Source organism: Platichthys flesus, chromosome 14, assembly GCF_949316205.1.
Source record: "Platichthys flesus chromosome 14, fPlaFle2.1, whole genome shotgun sequence".
In the NCBI taxonomy this organism is placed as follows: Eukaryota; Metazoa; Chordata; class Actinopteri; order Pleuronectiformes; family Pleuronectidae; genus Platichthys; species Platichthys flesus.
The window spans coordinates 15,493,049-15,507,820 of NC_084958.1; the positions used below are offsets into that span (position 1 = coordinate 15,493,049).

General features: G+C 43.9%; 1 protein-coding gene across 1 annotated transcript in view; it reads right to left on the minus strand.

The window, feature by feature from the left end:
• LOC133968157 (solute carrier family 22 member 23-like) overlaps window positions 1-13,969 on the minus strand; it is a 34,027-nt gene extending 20,058 nt beyond the window's left edge. The window contains exons 1-3 of the mRNA XM_062404039.1: window positions 12,940-13,969; window positions 6,292-6,395; window positions 6,017-6,171 (exon numbers count right to left, since the gene is read on the minus strand). Coding sequence (XP_062260023.1) covers window positions 6,017-6,171; window positions 6,292-6,395; window positions 12,940-13,386 — 706 coding nt within the window. The 5' untranslated portion in view covers window positions 13,387-13,969. The remainder of the gene's footprint in view (window positions 1-6,016; window positions 6,172-6,291; window positions 6,396-12,939) is intronic.
• Window positions 13,970-14,772: the final 803 nt, after the last annotated feature.

Genomic DNA, 14,772 nt, shown 5'->3' on the forward strand with positions numbered 1-14,772 from the left:
GGAGATCAGACGTATCCATTTGCATTAGTAAAGGCAGCAGCATGCGTACAGGTACCTGAAGATAACACACAACCATAAAATAAAGATACATAAAATCTTATGTCATATGAGATAAAATGTCACATGACCCTATATAAAAAAAAAGAGGAAATGCTCTCATATGACATTACACAATGATGTGTGCTTTAGTTCAAGCCCCCATGCAATCCTGACTCTCCACAAACACAAACTGCTCTACTCATTTCATCTGTGCACATCAGATCCCGATTTTCTTTGAACAACAAATGCCTCCAGCTGTTTTACTTCCTCTACCTGCTTCAAGTATTACCGTTTCGATTTATACGGATTTTAAATGTTTTCTTTTAATATGTTCATGTAATCACTGTTGATCTCAGGCTGCGCCAGAGGGGCCGTAAACCAAGGACAGTCTACAGCAAAGGTCGAATGGATTTGTTCCGACGCATCACATGACCGTGGCAGGGCCGCCAAACTAATGTGTATATAACAGTGTTGCAATATATACTTTAAACGTTGAAGTGTCCTCATATGTAAGGTAATAACTAACCCAACAACTTCAGGAGCAGTCAAATTATACCTTTAAATCATCTTTGAACATCTTTAAGACAACCCGTTATGGAAAAGAGCATTAATGTACTTCTCACATCACACTCCCCTTCTCTGTGTTCCTGGTAAACGGTTGTTTTACTGTTTGCGTTAATGTTCCTGACCACCGCCCACACTAGTCCAGTTCAGAGGGAGTGACAGCAAACACCAACCACACAATCGATACAGTGCGTGTGTGTATGTCTGGAGCAAAATCTCCATATTGACAGTAATGCACAACAATGTGTTGACGACATTGTTTTGTCTCTCTCTAAATTTATATTAAATTTAGTTGTATATATATATATACAAAGTGCATTTTAGCCAGAACTCAACCACAGTGCTAAATCAACATGGTTATTGAAACAGGATGTGGTTTGCTTATTGGTATTTTGTGGTGCATAGTAACAGGTGAGGTTTGCCAAGGTAATTTTAAACTGGCACAGATCCTATTTTTCAACAATTAAATTAACCAGAGAAATAGTCATTGGCGAGATAAGGCAGCGCCACAGAAATAGTAGAAGATAAAGATCCACCATTAACTATTACTCTCTGTCGTCGAGATCATCATACACACGGTTCAGTCACGAGCATGCGGGTCAAAGGTCACTGCCTTGGAAAGTCGTGAAGCTCTTTATGATGCATGACTCAAGAGAATCATGTGGTCTGCCTGTTGTTTCCCACTCTGTGCGTGTCTACTGTCTCTCTCTTTACGAGGCTTTCACTTCCTGAGACACATGCACACACCCGTCGCATGTACGGACACGCCACCTCACATTCAGTCAGGGACAGTGAGCAAGCGCTCCACTTAAAGATGCGTTTAAAGAGCGTGGGAATTTCATGTACTTCTAAAAAGTAAACATCATATGAGAAATTAAAAAGGTGCGAGTTGAAACAAATTAACGGCAATGCAATAATAGTTGCAGAAAGAAGCCGCACTTAAAATTAGAGTGTGTACTTTTGTCTGTCAAATAGCGCTGATCAGATATTTGCTGTAAATGGACACTTCGGGGGGGAATGGGGGGGGGATAAAAAATCTGTCTGAGAAAAACAACAGATTTCAGGCCCAGAGAGCTGACGGGAGAGCACGATTCAACCTGTATAAACAGAGAGTGAGCGAGCTCTGGCCCACGGCCCCACAGCACAGTCACCCCGTCTCAAGCTGATCACCAAATTCTCACACAGCGCGGCAGGCTAGCATGACTCAGCTCGTTGATGTGCTGTGTGGGGGAATTGGGGATGGGTTGAGTAGGGAGTGTTTACCGTGCAAAAAAAAAAATTCCATTAGTGAGCGGTACCATGATGCTGAGCTTTATGTACTCGGAGTCTTTCCTGATGCTGTGCTGCTAAAAACGCACACTGATGGAGCACGGAGGTATAAATAGCAGCTCTGGATCAGATGACTTTCTATAGCTATTTGTTTTACTGCCCTGCTGGTAATCCCACTGTGCAGCCAGTATGGTATATATGCATTAGCTTTATACTTGATAAAGTTTAATGTTAATATTCAGGAAAGCTTTTATTTGGGATGGTGGTGCATTGCCCCTTCAGTCACCCTCAGAGGTGAAAAATCTTGCCCTCTCTCTCTCCCTCCTGCAGTTTCCACATTCCTCCTAGTTTTCATGTTCCTTTTTCTTGCCCCTCATTGTCAACACTAGTCCCCCCCCCTTGTCTGAAGCCAACCTGACACAAATTCTCTTTTCGGTCTTTCTTTGTTGTGGTTGACGTCGGGAGCTGGGTTAAGTGTCACATCTTATCATATCACCCACGCTCTTAAAACGAAGGGGTTTACCCACGTCCTCAATGGATTTCCTGATTGATGCCTGCATGGATCAATGAAGGGTCAGAAAGGTCATGTCTTCTAATTGATGTATTAACGTACAATGCCCATTCTAAACCTTTGGAACGGGCTGTTTGCTTGACCTGAGCTGATGCTGGTTGCAGCTTTTTCTTTCTGGACCTGTAAAAGTGACCTGCAGTATTTGAGCTGCAAAAAGCAAAGACCGGCTTTGGGACTCGGTCCACAGAACCCTGAGGATGCACAAAGAGCTGTTCACCTGTTTAATCAAAGTTCTGTGGAGCTCGACTCACAACACAGAACCAGAATGCACGATTGTGGTGATTTACAACATCACTTACATTAATGAGTCCCAGCTGCCACTGCTACAGTGCGCTGGTCACTTGTTTATTCAAATTTTATTAGTATTGAAAGTATTGTGTGTCCATATTGAACATACAAACAGATTTCTGGAATTATTATAGAGACCAAACAGAAAATCACAGTTATCTCACTGTGATTTTCTAAACTAAAATGATCCATGGCTCCAAGATGCACAAACTAAAACCTAATTGATGAGAAAGGGGGATTAGTGTAACCTCTTCCTCAGTGCAAACAGGGATTAGCCTCAAAGTTTCCTTTGTGATGAGAGTCTAACAAAGCAACACACAAAGGAGGATCATGTGTTTTCTTTTGGTACATGCATACACGTCACATGACTGAGACGATGTCAAGACTAAGATGCATATTAGCTTTGCTAAACTCTTTACCATGTTGCCAGCTCTCGTGCGAACGCGTTTAATACCCTGAGCCTTGAAATAAAAAGGATTGATTATCTGTGGTAATGTGTTATTGAACGACTGTGCTCCTTCTCTTGGCTCAAGTGGAGTTTTGTCAATACGCAGTGTGGCTACAGGGCAAATATCATGTGACAGGGGCAGCACATGATCTGAAATAGGGGTGACAGTATAGCAACACAAAACCTAAACAATTATGCAAAGCTCCAACAAATATCACACTGCTACTTCAGCAAACTGTTCTTGACTGACTGAAATAAGACAAACTGGAGCAAGAACTTCAAGAGGGAATGGACTGATTGGAACATGAGCCATTTCTCAAATACAAAGGAATAGAATATTATTGCAGAGGGTACAGTGATGCATCAACCTTTCATAAAGTATCTCAATACAGAGAAGAATATCTATTAAAATTACTATTTACTCCGCAATCACGGGATTTTTTTTTTGTAGATTAAACGGTGGAATCGCAAGTGCAGAATTTTTAAAAAGGGAAGAATATAATAAGGAAGAGAATAGAAGATAGCTGAGGAGCAGAAGCGCTGGGGGCAGGGAAGGTAGCATTAAAAAGTAGTATGAGAAAGGAAAATAACAAAAGTAGTAAAAGCTATTAATGAGAAGGAGATAAAGAAGAAAATACTTTCACAATGATCGTACCCTAGAGACATATGTGTGTGTGTGTGTGTGTATGTACATATTTGGAATGCAGCCTTGCTACAGTAAAGCCCTGCTGCTGTAAAAACTGGCGTTTTTGTAGGCTTACTTATTTCTGCCTTTAACATACACTTTAAATACACATACACAGTCTTTTTTATGTCAATTCTAAGCTGAGTACTCTAGCTTAACAATTTGTCTTGTTTTTTGTACCATTTATTTTGTGGAAATTCAATATGATAATAATAATAATGCAAAAACAATGCATCTTACATGCCTCTTATTGTGAAATCCCTTCGCCTTCTATTATTAGGCTTGAGAATCACTGATTTATTGAGCCATAAGCCGTCAGCTAACGTGAATACATTGGAGGGTAATTACGAGTTCATTTCAATTTGATAAGACAAAGCTACTGTACAGTTTAACTCCGTTCCTTTGCCTCCTCCTGCCGCACCCTTTTTTCCTTTGTCCTGGGACTCAACGGCCTTTCTGTTCAGGGAGCAAGGGGGGGGAGACAGCGCCTTTCAGGGTGTACAGTGTATAGAAAATCATCTCGCTCTCCACCTTTGCAACCTCCCTCTTCACTGGTCAATTAATGCGGCCAAGAGGCTTTTCAGGATCCATAGCTGAGGCCAGAATGTGCAACTGCTGCGAGGCCAATTATCAGGATGCTATCACAAAGTCTGTGCCCTCCCCGCGCTCTGGAACCTGACACGCAAAATTCCCACAGATCCAATGATTTAAGCCTTTATGGTGCCGAGAGAAGGTCACGTCAACGGAGAAGATTCATCTCCAGCAGCATCAGAGCCGCTGCAGACTCTTCCTTCAGTGATGAGGGAAGCTACACAAGTTACCACTTCTTCTGTCATTTTCAGATTATTGATGAGCAGCGAAAAGGATTAAATCTCTGTAAAAGACTTGCTGTGGCTGCACTTAAATGACAATTTAAGAGTAAAGCTCAAGGTTAAGGGGGATTGCAGTTTCTGGGTAGTGAGAATTTATCAGGACAACAGCAGTTTGACTTATTAAACGTGAGGAGGTCACTGCAAAAACAATAACTCTTCTCAGCATGAGACAAGAAATGGAATAGCTGTTTTGATCAGGTGGGCAGTGACGGATTAAATTAAGAGTAGGGGTACAGACTAAATTGAAAGTATAATAATTATCGCAGCATTATTAAAAAAATATATTTATTTTAGGTGCGTACGATTTTGGCTAAAGGGGTAACATTTGTTTTATTTATATCAAACTTTTTATTATATAGGGAGGTTTTCAATCATATAAAAAAATGTACCCAGACCCAACAAGGGAAACCGCACCTTGCCGTCCAACAAGAGCTGCTCTTACTACCTGGCCAGGGTCTCAAACAAACAAGTTTGACCCAGAGGTTACCTCTGCATCGCTGCTGAGGCCATTTGTTGTCAGCACCTCTGTTTAGTGCAAACATTAAATCCAGGAACCCTCTACAAAACAGAAACAGAAGTACAGCAGCTTTCGAAGGGGTCAAATGCTACGTGGAGGTCCTGCAGCAAAATACAGCATCAAAGAAAATACCCGGTTATTCCATGTACACAGTCAACACAGATGTGCAGAAGCCAGATGAGCACATGGAGAAGAAATGTATTGTGCACGGATTTACGAATTTGTTTCCCAAATCAGTCCCAATCCATCGTAGATAAAAACATTACATTGCCCTCCAATTGTATAACTTGAAGCTGCCTCGTTGTCACTTCTGCTCTGCAACGAAGAAGCTGACATTACAGGGCAATAACATATCAATTTGCAAGCAATGAAGAAATTCCCATTGGTGTGAGATGCTTATAGATAATGTTAAACCACCGCCTTAAGCAGTCGGCTTAATATGGCTTTAATGTAGGTAGGTAAAGTTGAAGTGGATCTAAATGTCAAGCCATTTTGTTGCCATCATGTTCCCTTCACTGTGTTTTATCCGATCTCCAACAGCACAGAGTGTTTAAGTGCATAACAATGTCCAGTCTAGCACTGGTGTTGTCGGTGCACTCACCAGAATCACCTGAGAAGCCAAAGACACGCGCAGCAAAGCCCCATTCAAAGACAGTCATTTACAACATGTTGTTTTTGGTAACAATGTGATCTTGCATTGCAACTCTGCCTCTATATAAAAAGGCATTAACACAGGGCTGTTAGCTGAGGGTTCAACACTTACTGAGGACGTAGAGAGAGAGGGTGATTCCTGCCAGACAGAAGCCCTCGAAGAACCGCAAGGTGCTGAACATGGGAACGTTGACGGAGAATGCCACCGTCAGACCAAACACCAGCATGAACATCACCGATATGATCAGCACTGGGTGACGGCCAAACCTACGGAAAAAGTCAAATAACATAATTGATTACTGATACTTTTAATGCAGTAAATCACTATTCATTTCACCTTTAAATCAATAAAGGTTTGTGTGAATGAACTTAGTTGAAAAATCTCACCAGTCAGCCAGGACTCCAAACACCAGGTATCCAAAGATGGATCCCACCAACAGAGAGAACTTTGCAATATGGACTTTCCATGCTGACTTACACACCAGACTCCACTGTGAAGACAAATAAACACAGCATTAGTTCCGAGAAATCAATGCTGCGTAAAGAAAAGTAAAATGGAAGTGAAAGATAAATATAATGTTTAAGGATGAGTCATTTTAGTCTCTTGACTATCCCTCTCTGCTTGGTCTGTCTTATTTATGAAACCATCTGGCAATAACTGCTTTCACATTCAAGTTGATATCAAGTAAACATCAACTTAATATTCCCTCATCTCCGTTATACCCCCAACTATTACTTTTCCTTTTTCATTTCTGCAAATATTACTTCACACAGAATATATCTCAAGCAGTTTTTATGTAATGCTGCTTTCATATACTCGTCAAAAGTACGACGGGTCACCTTTAATGAAGTGTTTGTTGTTGAGTTAGTTAGACTAATTCAAAAACCTTTACATGGAACGTGTTATAGTTAAACGCTAAAGAAGTACTATAAATTGTCAAAACTATTTATTGGGGTTTACCTATAAAATGTGTACATGGTAAATGTATGTCTGGGTTATGTTTCACGTATTTGACTTGTGCTGCCACTAGTTAGGCTAAACACTCTTGTTGATTCTCCGCCAATCAACATGAGGGAATCAATTATCTCTGAGTGGGTATAATCTTACATGCGTTATTTCACTGTGTATGTGTCCGTCCTCTACAATGTGAAAAGATGGTACATCACCCTGCATCTGTTCATGTTCTTTGCGGATTCCAACCCTCAGGACTTGTAGACTGTAAACAATGCAGTGTGTGAATTGAGCAAGCCCTGACCTTTCCCCCTAGAGCAGTGTCAAGATGTGACACACAGACCTCATGCACACCAGCAGTGATTGTAAAGAGGTGCAGCAGCAAACAAGGAAATACTTTACACAAACATGCGACGTAGAGTAAGATTGACGTGATTGATAAATGATCCTATAGACTGGTTGATGCTGAGAGGAATACAATTCGAATGTCAGAGAGGAGCTGGATATTTGGGCTCTTTTTTGGCAACATATGCCTCCCAGGTGCCTTTGCTGAGAGACGCAACAGGAAGGAGCAGATACGGGCCAAGTGGTCATAGAAGGTGCATAGTGTATTGGAGTCGGATCAATGCTGACATCAGATCTGTTTAATTTATACGCCGCACCTTCTAAAACAATATTAGATAATGAAGTGTTGTTAGTAAATGTTTCAGTGAGGGGCTTTAACCTCCCATAACCTCAACCATAGTGACTTGTCCAGAATGGAACGCTCCAGGATTACCCAGAGCCACCCAGCCATCACATGATCCAGGCATGCCACTCATTCAGTATCAATGTCAGCAGAGAAAAAGACAGTGGGAGGCAAACAAGTTCCTCTTGCACAACCCCAGCAACATAAAAAAGCTGTAGCTTCCCTCCTCCAGGAACTTGACAAACTGAATTGAAACTCTGAGTCTGCAATATCACAAGCTCCAGCGGTGTGCACGCACGGATGACAGCGCAGAACGGACACGTGAAGCTGACCACAGACAGATGACCAACGCCGACATTCTCAAGTCACATGACTTCCGCGGACCAAGCAGCGACGTCTCCCGAGTGGTGAAATGTGAGGCTAGATGGCCGGGGGATGTCAGGTTGGGATTTCGCCTGAAGTATCATTCATTTTCCTCATTTTTCATGTATTATTAACCAGGTCTTTCTCCAGGCCAAAGGCTCTAACCGAGCTCATCGTTAACGTGCTTCTGCTCTGCTATTAGCACGAATCCAAAAAAATAAAAAAGGTCAGACCCTCAGCTCCAGGAGAACAAAGAAATCCCGGCAAAGTGTGATTCAGTCTTAAGCATGAGTCAGATCCATGTAGCTTGTCTCCTATGGCCTCTATTATTTCTGCCAGTCGCTAACCTGCTATTGTGACGCTCATTTGGGAGTAATTAATAGATGTCAGTGTGCAGAACTGGCTTGGACACGTATAAATCTAATAGCTGATGGAAAAAACGCAGAGCAATGCAGGGCCAGGAAAAAAAAATCAGTCTGTAGTCCCCGGGGTGTCTGTCGACCTCTCTCAAAACGACCGGCCACCAGTCGGTCTACACCGTCGAGTCTCATTAGCTCCCACGAGGAGGCTCTCCCATCTACAGCTGCACATTTCTGCACTCGTTGAACTAGAGGGGTGGTGGCGGGGGGTTCGAGAGGAAGGAGGGGTGAGCACGGGCGGGAGATGGATGAAAAGCACATGGGGGGGGGTAGATTATACAATGTTGAAAGGAGAACACGCTAAAGAGATTGAGAGCAACGTAAAAGGAGTAGAAAGGAGAGCACTGGGACGGGTGAGAAGCTGAGGAGACGGGAGATGCTTCAAAATCTGCTGCGAGGAGAAGGCGGAAAAAACACATGGAGAGACTGCTGCATAGTTACTGCCTAGCAACAGACCATCGCCGTGGTGATCAGACTCTTCCTGCTTCCAAGTGCAAGTTTTAGCACCAGTGCATCATCGAGAGGCTGGAATGGTTTAATGTGGTGGGAGTGCCGGTGAAGGTAAAGGAGAACGAGTGAGAGCCCGAGGATGAATCTTTACTACTCATACTGCAGTTTTGTGGCCAAATAAAAAGGGGGGAAACTCAGCACATGAGGATATCGCCTGAAAACTGCTCATGCAGCTGTAGCATTCTGATGAGAAGCAACGCCATGTTTAATTTCCCTGTAACCAGCAGTGACAGATAGTGACACAACAAACCTTTGTTTATCTTCATTATTCACTGTATTGTTCTGCTGGCAGCTGAGAACCTCCCACTACACGTCCCTGTCACCACAGAGACTTCAAAAGCATCAACAACCCACCGACACTCTTACAACATGAACTCCATGACACAGTCCCGAAAACAAACTTAAACCAAGGCCAGGGGTCAGCCCCCCCCATACTGTTCAGCCCTCCCTGTTACAAAACAGCTCTTATCAGAAACAAGCATGTATCACCCTCTCTTGTCACACATGAGGAGCCTTCAACAGAGTTTTATCTTTTGGTCACACAGGCATCCTCTCCTCCCAGCTGACGCCGTGAGCAGCTGTCATTGTGTGCTGACTGGGTATCTGCAGTGGGGTCATCGCCTTTCGACAGCTGAGACTGTTTCAAAGTGTCCCACACTGATCCAGAGTCAGCGGACGGAGCCAGGCAGCTGGGTAAACAGTACGAAGGGCCCCGGAGCAGAGAGGCCTGCGTGGAGTTCAGCTGAAATATCATCTTTCACATCTATGGGTGTGGGACCGCTTGATACTGATACTGGGTCTGGGTGTACCCACACTGGAGCTTTGCAACATATCGTCCATATCACTTCCATACAATGCTCTAAGAGAAAAAAATGGCAATGACATACTATTTAAGTGTACCATGTTGAGTCGTGCACTCAACTCAGAATTGCCTTAATTGTCATTTGAATATTTATGCACGTTTCCCATTCATCTTCAAAAGTCGGGTTCAGTCTCAATATAGGAAAGTCACAGGAAAAAACGATTATTTGCCATTTTCCCTTAATCAAATTACTGCCAGTAATTTGTATTATAGTTTCATCAATGGTTGTTTGTGTGTTAGCACTACTGGATGAATTTACACGAAACCTGATGGAAGGATGCAGTAATGGTGAGGGAAGAACCCACTACATTTTGCTGCGGATCCAGGATTTAATTTATGTAACATTGGAAACCAGGGTGTTTTCAACATTTTCCTCGACTTCTCAGCCATTATGTTCATAGACAGTTGTTAAAAAAAAATCAATCAGGCATGTGAGCTGGACTGATAGTCATGAGCAGATCCAAATTTAAATCAGGATGAAGTGAATTTACATGTGGTTTCATGAGGGGACTGTAGGGCCTTGACAGAGATATGAGCTCTACTGAGTTTCATTCTAGCTTATTAAGCAAATAAGGGAAACCCTAGTTCCAGCTTCTAAAACACAAGGATTGGTTGCTTTTCAGACATTTGTCTTCATCATTTTAATTGCATTATTTTGGTAAAACAAGCAATTTGAAGAAACTACCTTGGATGAGAACTTGTAATTGAATTTACCATTTTCTGACGAGACAAAAAGTAACTATTCCACATATAAGCTTAAATCCATGAAGGTGTCAAAGCTTGGGACGAGTCCAAACACCATACTAGAGTGGAGAACGACAAGAGGGGGAATCCTAAACTCACTATTAGATGCAAAAATCATCAGCGGCCTTTAGACGCCACTTGTCCCTGATTAAGATACAAGAGGTAGGCTCACATACAGGATCAATAAAGAGGTTAATCTTCGCTTTGAGGATGTTATCAGTCCACTGCCTCAGATAGTGTGTGCAGCAGCTGTGTTGCAGAGAGACTCTCTGTCTCTGAGCAATGATACATTCTCATTTCTCAGGCTCAGTCCAATTACGACAGGCCCTGAGGAGAGCTTTGACTCAATTAGGACGGGTCTCCACATTCACCACTCTGGATCCTTCACCACCACCTCAACCTCCGCCGGCCGCCTCCATCAAGGCCCTCTCTCTCTGTGACGCCGGGAAAATGGAGCAAGTGCAAATGCATTTAAATGCATTCCTTTGCTGCCGATTCCCGAAACAAAACCAAAGCAGCAAACGGGGGAAGACATCAACATTCATTTACATGTTGAGCACCGGGGTAAGAATTTGTTGGTGCGTTTTGGCAGTTTTTAGGGGTCCACTGTCACAGAGAGCTGAGCCAAGTCCTGTGCAGTTATGCTTATGCAATCCAAATACAGGGAGAAATGCCAAGTCATCACTTCCTACTGAAGTGTCACCCTCATGTCTGTGCTGTGGCGGGGCCTTAGAGGAGCGAGGGACAGGTTGACAAAGAGAGGCGATGGCCAGGGTCAATAATTATGCTTCGTTTTTTGGAAGAGTCTCCTGCACTGACATCTGATTCAAATCCCCCGAATGGCGACCTTGTCGGAACGTGGTCGACACTGGTCAGGGAAGACGAGCCCTGCCCAGCACTTATACCAACTGCTCAGCCCCACCACTGATCTGTACTGGTGGTAGTGTCAACATGACATTCTCGTCCTGTGTGCAAAGGCAACACAGAGGAGAGTATCTACAGGTTACAGACACCAGCATGAGAAGAGGCAGCAGTGCATTAGGGCTGAAGTCACATGAGAACTCTCGGTTCAGGTTTTATGGCTCAGAACAGACATTTTTGGATTGTTAGTAATCAACCGCCCAGTTGTTTTTGCCTCACAATATGACATAATACAAAGCTGAAGGTTTGTTGTATTTTATTGGAATCTGTCCATAATACATTGCTCTGCAACCACACCTCGGCCAAATAACCCTGCGGACACTGAAATCCTGGCTTCAACTGTCCCTCAGGTCCTGGCTAAAAGATAATGCCCCCCCCCCCGGCTGCATTTTGTCTGCTTCATTCAAATGAGTTCATATCAGTGATAAAAAAGATGAGCTGCTGTCGTCGCAGGGCGCCACGACCTCCTCCTATACGGCACGGAGGGGCTTCAAAGCCCAGCTCCAGATCAAACTCCTGCTGATAAGCCTTTTGATTACATTCCAAACCCTTTAGAGGTGAAGAGGATGCAGATTAAAACACAATTTACTGTCCTCTCCACGGGTGAGGTCATCAGAGAGTGTGTCAACATTTTAACTTTTAGACTCCCTTTATCCTAATGGCTCTCTGAGATCACAACGGATTTAATCCCATCATCCAGCCCCTGATGTTAAAGTCAAGTTTACTCAGAGAGTAATGTGTATAGTGTAACACTTTCCTTACCATACTAAAATAACGCTTGATATGTTGACATGAGCTGCAGCATCCAGATCATGAGACAAAACCCTTCTTCCTCTAGCTAGCAGACCAACTATAATGACTCCAGGCCGATACTATCCCCTCCTCAACATACAGGGCAGTCACAGGAATGTAATGGGGATGCCACCGGGGGTAAAGGCATCCGTTCTGAATTAAAGTGTCCAGGATGAGAGCTGTGAAAAGGAGGCTGGTGTTTGATTATGGGGCAGAGATAGGGCAGCTGATGTTTGTCAAGGGATGGGGTTGCAATATTCCAGAGCGTGCACAGACTGACCTTTGCTCCAAATCAAAAAAGGGCTGCATGTCTATTATGTGCATTACAACAACCGGCAAATTCCACCAGCCCATGGCAGCTTTGCCCAAAAGTGCAGGTGCATGATGGTCTCCCCCCCATGCATAGGTCAGTTTTTGTCAGGATGTCTCACTGTCATGTTCTCACCTAAGTAGTCCTACTAGTTGTTTTTTTTTGGGGGGGGGGGGGGGGTGATTCCCTACAGGCAGTCCTAGACGTGCAAGCCTTGGATGCAACAATGCAGGCGTATCCATAGCTGGCAAGAAACCTGATTTTGGGACAATTTGATATTAAGGGGCTGTGATGCTGTTTGAAAGTGGTGTGTTTTGAAAATGATGGACATTGTGTTGATAAGGGCCAGGATCTCACTCTCTTACCAAAGTAAAATCAACCCTAATGGGATTATGGGGAGGATCGGGTGACACAGACGGACAACACAGTGGGATGGGGAAGAAGGATGCCCATCCCCGGGAATGGTCATCTTACCTTGGTCACCACGTTGTGCACGAGTCCCGTGTGCAGCTCGAACGTCCACTCCTCGCACCAACACTGCATGCTGGTGTCATTGTGGATGCCGTAACTTCCATTGGCGTACATGTGAGCCGGCCGCGCGCCGCTGCCGTTTTTGGGACCGTCCAGCAGCGAGGAGTGACCCGGCGCACTCAGGTTACTGTGGGTCAGGTTCACCCGCGGCTGAACGCATGTGTTGTTCGGCTGTGCCAGGAGGAAATTGTCCGAGAACTGGCTGAATCCAATGAACAGCGCCGGGATCCATGTCAGCACGATCAGCTGTTTCTGGTATTTCCCAAATCCCCCGAGAAACGGCAGCACGGAGCCGTCGATGCGTGTCAGCAGCCCCGGCGACGTGGTGTCGGGGGACACGAAGCCGTTCTCCGGCTGGTGGTCCTCCCTGTCGAGCTGCACCACGGCCATCGCGGTTCCGCCAGATAGATGCCTCCGTGTGCGTGCGTGTGCGGGTGCGTGTGTGGCGAAGCCGGGGTTGCAGTGCTACCAGCACCCCCCCCTCGCCTGTCGACTCCACAATGCGTCAATGCGCCCCCAGCTCCCCGGCGCTGAAAGCCGTGCGCAGTCACTCAGTCCCACTCCGAATGGAAATAAGACGCACCTCTTTATTAGCAGGAAGCACTCCCGTCCGTCCGTCGGTCCGTCTGCACAACCAAGCGCTGGTCTGAGAGCAGCCTCCAAGCTCCCTCACTCACAGACACACACAGGCACACACACACAAACGAAGCTCACTGCTCAATGAGGCAGTGACGAGAGAGCGAAAGAGAGAGAAACTATTCCATGTTCTCCTTCCTGTGATTCCTTGTTTCCGTGTCGCTGAGGCGGCGGAGCAGCTTCCTGAAGGAGCCACAGGTAACACACCTGCCCTCAAGGCTCTGTGTTGTTGACTCAACTCAACATGGCCACCTGTAACCGCTGGTAATCACCGTGAGGGCACAGTCCTGCCACAGGAGCGACGTCTCCCGATTCCTCTTAACCCTCCAGCCAGGGGGTGCCATGTAACTGCGTACTTTTACTTCGTTACTCTACGTGGTTTCTTTGGTGGGACGTTCTTTGCTTTGTTGCCTTTGGTGTCTTCTTTTTAACACGTCATAGTGGCACTTTTGAAACATGTGAAATGAAATCATTATTATTATTATTATATTTTCATTATTATTAAATGAATTGTTCATGCATGTGTTCTTGACTCAAGTAGCTTCCTTTTTCGTTACTTTTAACTTTTACTTCAGAGAATATAGCAGTAAGTATTTGTAATTTCTACTCTGCTACAGTGCCTAATATTATATGTTCACATTAACTTTATGTATATACAGTATATATATATATATATATTAACATATAACATGACATATGACATATATACATGTTATATTATATATATATGTGTATAATAAAAGTGTGTTTTTAAGTGATCAAAACGAGAGTGAAAATGGTCCCCTGATTCAATCACAGTAGGCAGATAACAGAGCAATGACAATAAAACAATGTAAATGAGAGTCTTTACTCTTCTTATATCAAACTAAATAATAATGATAATGATGTTTTGGATTGTTGCATTAAGAAAGAGGCGAACCTGCGAGTACTTTGTGTTTAAAAGCAAGTACTTGCTTACTTAAACTTGAGTACATAAGGCTTCATCCTCCACTACTGATCATATACAATAATTTGTTTAATAGGGCTGATGGCCAATATGGACAAAAAATTATTCTCGAGATTGACATTTTCTACGCAAAGCTGCTAATAGCAGACATTCCTTTGATTCCTTTGAAGTCCGATTTGGCCTGTGGTCATATC